Raw genomic sequence first — 6,869 nt, forward strand, 5'->3', positions numbered from 1 at the left:
CGACATCAAACATCTACACCTACGGCACTATAAGTTTAATCACCCCCCCCCTTCTCTCTCTCTCTTCGTCTCTCTCTCTTCTCTCTCCCCCCTCTCTCTATCTCCCGCTCTCTCTGTCTCTATTTCTCTCTCTCTCTCTCTTTCTCTCTCTCTCTCTCTCTCTCTCTCTCTCTCTCTCTCTCTCTCACACACACACACACACACACACACACACACACACACACACTCTTTGTTGTCTAAACCTCATATTCTTTTCAAAGTCTCTTTCTCATTCATACTTCAAAATATTTACTGTGCTCAGAAATGACACTGCCTACTATTCAATGATAAAAAAGTCTACAACAATAACGAAATTATGCTAGTACCCATTCCTCCCTTCAATTGCAAGCTAATCCTTCTTGAGCCACGGGCGAAGGGCGATAGGCTTGTTGGCAATCTCGATACTTTCAACGTAAATCCACCTAACTTGTTGCCACTGGCTTTACTAAGTCGCAACATATGGAAAACCCAACAGTTTTCACCGCCGATTCCAATCAATAATTGGTTCGGCGAAAAAGAGTATTGAAACTGCCGCGCGAAGTTGCGGCGCTCTTATCGATAATAGACTGCGCAGGGCGGTTTCTTTTTAGTGGGTGATTTCTGAGGCAACACCGCAGCAAAGAGAGAGGCCACTTCTCTGGCAATCGCGAAACCGAAGCACCGAGTGTGTGTGTAGAGTGTAGAGGCCAAGGAAGCAAGTTTTGGTGGTAGGCCTAGGCCTAGTGCAGTGTGTTGTGCTTTCGTTTTCTCGATTGGGCGGTCGCCCAGATGATGGATTTCTACTAGCTGTGGATACTGTGTTGTTACAAAATTGTTTCCGATCATGGAGTTTATGAATGTAATTTCGATGTTTGGTTAGTTCCGTGTTTGCATTGAGTGTGTAGATTAGCGGAGGCAGATCAGCTGGACATCGCAACCGGTGTCATTGACCCCTAGCAGAACACGGAACCTCTCAACCTGCACTCAAATAGCATTCAAGATGGCGAACGCTAGCAACGGGGAACCATCCAAAAAGGAAACCTGTGTAAACTTTGAACAAGGCTCAGGTTTAGAGTCCGACCAGGTCGAAATAACAATTCATACTCCATCGAAAGGCCACAAGAGAAAAAAGCAAGGGTGTCAGTTTTTGCCGAAGCCATTCGAGCGTTCCAATGGAAGCTTGTTGAATCCAAGATTTGACAGTGAGATTTTGGAATCTTTTTTGGTAAAATGCTACTTACCACAAACCCGAAGAATGTTCAGGAAAACAGTGCACTACGTCGCTGTAGCTTCCTTTTGTTGGGGCTTGTACTTCGCTCTTATGCAGATCCGCTACCCAACAGAACATTGCATTTACTACATTGTGAGTGCAGCTGTCCTACTCCTCCTCATGCTGGGTTTCTCATTCTTTACACGTACCAGGCATTTTGCAAACTATTCAAAGATTGTCTCTTTCGTTCTTGCCATTTTGCTAGTTGTAACAGTCCAACTTCCGTATGTTTTCGATGATCCTGATATATCGCCCATCGGAACATTCTGTAGTGTTGTTGAAATATTAATTTTGTTGTACTCATTTTTTCCCTTCAACCTTTTCACTGCTGTTGGACTCGGGGGCTTCCTCTCAATAACCTATGAGGTGTTTACAGCTCTTAGATACGATAAAATGCAAGAAGTGAGTTTTATCATCTGTAAAGTTCTATTGCACTTCATTCTTCACCTCATTGGTGTCTTCATTTTCATAACGTCCAACACGAGGTTGAGGAGCAACTTTTCTAAGATCGGTCAGTCAGTGAGTGCGCAGCGGGACCTCATGGTGGAAAGGGAAATCAAAGAAAAAATGATTCATTCCCTTATGCCTCCGTCTGTGGCCAAATCTGTAATGGCTACCCACCCGGCCAAGGATGAAGAAGACGAAGAGGAAAACTCCAGGAGAAGACGCAAGACAAGGCATGTGAGGGGAGAAATTATTTTCCGAAAGTTTCAAATGGATGAGATGAAGAATGTCAGCATTCTGTTTGCGGATATCGTCGGATTTACCAAGATGAGCTCTAATAAAACTGCCGAGCGCCTTGTGGGTCTCCTCAATGATCTTTTTGGAAGGTTCGACAAGTTGTGCAATGCTTCAGGCTGTGAAAAAATCAGCACCCTTGGAGATTGCTATTACTGTGTTTCTGGATGTCCAAGTCCCAGCCCGGATCATGCTAAATGCTGTGTGGAAATGGGCCTGAGCATGGTTCTTGCCATCCAAGCGTTTGATGAAGATCATAATGAGGAGGTAGGTATTATAAAAATACATTTATTTATGAATAAAAGTAGCCTATTAGATTGTATCTGAATTAAATTTAGTCGAACTGCTAGATTAAAAAGTTCGAGCAACTGGGTCACAACGTGAAGTCGAAGCGGTCATGATGAATACTTTCTTCCTCATAATCAGTTGAATTTCTAAATATTTTTTAACACTTAATAGAGAGAGCTTTAATCATGTTTTATTTTAAAAAACATTTTTTTTAAGAAAACAAATTTACAACTGACTGAGATGTGTGCGTTGGAGCAGCGTTTTCGATTTTGGGTGAAGAAACTTTATTTTAAAATTTGTAAATTTAAAAAGTTTATAGAACTTTCGCAGAAGAGCCTTGATCGTGAATCTGTCCTATTGTTCGGGTCAATTGAGGATCCAACAATTTATTTCCTGCCTGATGCATGCAGAGTTTTGAGCTTTTATAAATTCAATGGAAGCAGAAAAATTATTTTTTGGTGCAAATTTAAAGAGGTGTTATATCATATAATCATAGGCCTCTATGGTAATTAGTTTTTTCTTTACATTTACAGTATGGTGCTGTGGTATGGAAAGCTTTTTATCAAAAGCTTACTTCTGTCTTTCTTTCACACATGATTGAAATTTCCATTGTTTGTCATCCCATCAACTCAAGTGCTATCAATGGGCACTTTTAAATTGAAACGTGTGTTAATGATTTCTGAACTTCAATCTTTCCCCCGGTGGAATGGTTTGAATTGAGCAGTTGAACTATTTACGTACTTCTTTTTCTGGTTACCTTTGGATGCTAGTGCAGCTGGCCTGGACAAACCTTATTTTTCTTGTCAGACTTCAGCAACTGTTTTATTTAAAGAAGATGTTCTCTTAGTGAGCAGGCCATGATAAATTTGGGACCTGAAAGAATTTTTTTCCTAATGTAAGATTGAACATCATGTATGTTTGATGATTTAAAAGCTTTTTTGTAGTTAGTTTAAAAGTTATTTGAAAGATTGATCTATCTAGCTGTGCTTTGTTAAAATAAGCAAATTGAGCTTCTCTTTTCATTTTGGCTGTTGTTTCTCTTTAGTTTTATAGGCCTTTTGTATTATAATGACCGATCAAGTGAAGGAGCAGATCCCACATGTCATTTTCCTGCCATGTCCCTATGTTTTCTCCCTTTCTCTTTCCTCCTCTCTCCTCATTTGGTTTTTAAAGTCGGTCTTTTCTAAAAAATAATTACAAAACTTGTTTTTTCTCACTTTTTTTCTCTGTCTTACAGTGCTCTCCCTCCTCTGACTCTTCCTTCAGTTTTTTTGTTTGCTCATGATCTTTCATTCTTCCTACTGTTTGTGTGTATCATTATAAACCTTTCTCTTCCTCTCTCTCTTCTCTCTCTCACTCTGTTTCTTTTTAATTCATTCTTCTTTCACTCCCATCTTGTTTGCTCCAATAATATTATCATCATCTGTTCCAAATAGATAGCATCATAGCTAGATAGCTTTCTTTCTTTTCTGTGCCCTAACCCTGCTCCACCACGAACTATAAAGAACAAAAAAAGAACTATGGGTGAGTTGGTATTTTAACTATTATAAATCTAGACCAGCTCAGCTAAGCCGACTCAAAGTCTGTCATTTATAACAACTTTTCATGATGCAAAGGAAACAATTCACAAATCACATGATTCGTTTTCAGTAATAAAACAAGTGAAAATAAGTTCCTTTCACCGAACTGTGAGTATGAAATGAGAAATGTTCCTCTACGCAATCACAAAATGTGGTGTAGAGATTATTAACTTCTTCGCAATGATTGACACTGTGTCAGTGAGACTTGAGTTTTATTTTAAATGTTTAAAAAAATAAAATAACGAAGGTGCTTTTACGCCCACATTGACACAATTATTTGTATAATTCAGGAGGCGGGCTTTAATCCTGCCTGTCAAGGCCAACCAGGGCTGAAGATACAATTCCTAGCGGAAAGATAAAAAAATGCTCAATATATATATTTATCCACTTCGGAATGGAACTTGGGTCTTCTGCTGCAATGACGGTGAAGTGTCTAACCACTGCAACGCTGACAGCGGTTATCAAATGGTGACTAAACTTCACTAAGACTAATTTAATGGAGAAAAATAAAATAAAAAGAGAAATATATTCGGATTGATGATAGGCTATCATGTGGTAATAATAATAAATGAGTATATGTAATTGTAATTGAACATTTACCTTTAAAAGTTTAAGAAGGAGTAATTTTTTTAGGAATGATAGCAATTGCAGACCAGAGTCTGTATTTGTAGCGGTTAGGTGCTCAGCTGTGGCATGCATGAGACCCGAGTTTGATTCCTGAGTAGGGAGAGAAATGTTTAATGGAGTGCTTCTGTCTTTCTGCTGGGATTTTTTACCCCTCCCAGCTTAGGTTGTGAGGGGTTGGTGGGTGCTCTGGTGTGGTTTGCTTCTTCTTTCCTATCAAACATCTATCGTCCTTATCTCCCTTTCTTATTTTTGTTTGTTTGTTACTCTCTTGTAACTCCTCTAATCTTCTGGCGCTCAAATGACCTTGCAGTTGCGAGCGCCGTGAAAATGGTACGGGTTTAACGCCCCTATCAACATTATTAGGTTATTTAAGAGGCGGCGCGAGCGCCGTAAAAACCTCTACTATAACAATCAGCTTGGGTTGGCCTTAAACACCCAATTAGAATACACGACTATTTTTTATAACCATAAAAACCTCCTTGATTGGCCCAGACGGGCAGGTAGGAGGCCCGCCTCCTAAATGATCTCATGTAGTTGTGTGTTGACGGCGGGGGCGTAAAGCCTAAGACACCTGCACACAAAAAGGACAAACAACAACAAAAAACAACAACTAACAACCTTAAACAAAACAAATCCGTAAGGCGATTATACGACGTAGAAGAAAAAGACTGGGGGATGCATTTATTTTTGCCATTATAATAATCGGGGTCACTATCAAGCCAGTCATGATGCCAAACGCAGCCCATATAAACATATATGATACTCTTTGTTAAAGTCAATTATGCGCCGGTGTTAATGAAATTTGACTCGATTTTCGCAATGCTTGCTTAATCAATATGTTGTACATGATAAAAATAGAACTAACTGGATTTGTATTGACGTTATTCGAGGTAGAGTTCTGTAAAAGTGAACGTGTACCCTGAAGCCGAGTGCACACACGGTGAATCGAATTAAGTCGAACTGTCAAATGTCGAACTGAGTCGGGCCAGCCAAATTTTTTTTTTTCAAGGAAGGGCAAAACGCTACCGTTTTGATGGCACTGTTCGACCGAAGTCTTCTACTTTATTTCAACCGTGACCTTCAAAATCAAACTTGTTCGTCTACTTTTGAAGGTCGCGAGTTGGAGTCTAACGTAGTAATCTGCCTAAATGGAAGCTTTTTGCCGCACCCTTCCTTTTATGGAGGGAAAAAAAAATGGTTGACCTCGACTCAACCCGATGAACCTGATTGGCACTGTGCAGTGGGTAATTTAGGCTTTTCTAAGCATTAGCGCGACGGTGCCAAGACTTAAAATAAAAGGAAGCGTGTCTTCTGCTATTGTACTTTCACGCCTCGGTCTTGGTGTGTAAAACGAAATAAGAACCGGCGTCTGAGATTTTGTTTTTGTTTTTTTATGTTGGTGATGTTTTACCGCGCCATCGACACTATTTAGTTTATTAAATAGGCATATACATATTGAGGAGGCGGGGTTTACTACACTGCCTTTTGGGCGGGGCCTACCGTGGGTGTAGGTAGAGGTGCTCTGAGAGCAAGGAGGTTACAGTTTTGTACTCCTTGTTTTGTCTGAGAGCGATACAACGTCCCAGCAGATAAGACTGAGAAATGCGGGTGGTTGGCGGATGCTCTGGTGTGGCTTGCCCCTTCTTTCCTACCCAACATCTATTGTCCTGATCTATCCTCCTCCTTTTTTTTTTTTGTGATTGTTACTCTCTTGTAACACCTCTAATCTTCAGCACTTACATGACCTTATTGTGTTGCAAGTGCCGTAAAACTCTTACTAAAACTAAAAGGACTGAGAAATACCCGATGAAAATTCTCCCCTCACGGCAATCGAACTGGGTCAGGTCTTCTGCGTGCGGCGGAGAAGTGCCTTATTATTTTACCGCTATACTACAACAGACGCTGGAAGGTTGTGGTGTTAATGGTTATGCTTCGATGTCATGTGTATGCAAATGACGAGAGTTTGATTACCGCTCAGCGAAATCCATCATGATGTACACGTATTATTCTATCTATCGCATCGATGGTATCTCTATTCTCTAGTGAGCCTGTGGGTGGTTGGTGGGTGCTCTGGTAGGGTTTGCTTCTTCTTTCCTATCAAACGTCTATCGTCTTTATCTCCTCTCCTTCTTTTTTGTGCTTGTTACTCTCGTCTCACCTCTAATCTTCGGCCCTTATATGACCTTATTTGTGTTGCAAGTGCCGTAAAACACTAAAACTAAAAATCTAGTGAGCCTGTTGTTCATCCCTCTCACAGAGCCCAGGGTTAGCCCTGCCAGGCAGTATCGAAACGGCCCGCCTCCTAAAAATAGTCAAAGAAATTTCGAGTATGTGTGTGTGTGTGTGTG

The 6,869-nt window shown here is 40.5% G+C and overlaps 1 protein-coding gene across 1 annotated transcript; it reads left to right on the plus strand.

Annotated features, from left to right (window-relative positions):
- Positions 1 to 743: 743 nt before the first annotated feature.
- AplD (adenylyl cyclase) lies at positions 744 to 2,295 on the plus strand (the record flags this gene model as incomplete). The annotated part of the gene is given in 1 exon segment (NM_001204733.1): positions 744 to 2,295. A coding segment is annotated over 1 exon segment (1,277 nt), but the record flags the coding sequence as incomplete, so codon positions are not given.
- Between the last annotated feature and the right edge of the window lie 4,574 nt (positions 2,296 to 6,869).

Source organism: Aplysia californica, unplaced genomic scaffold (assembly GCF_000002075.1).
Source record: "Aplysia californica isolate F4 #8 unplaced genomic scaffold, AplCal3.0 scaffold00154, whole genome shotgun sequence".
NCBI classification, from domain to species: Eukaryota; Metazoa; Mollusca; class Gastropoda; order Aplysiida; family Aplysiidae; genus Aplysia; species Aplysia californica.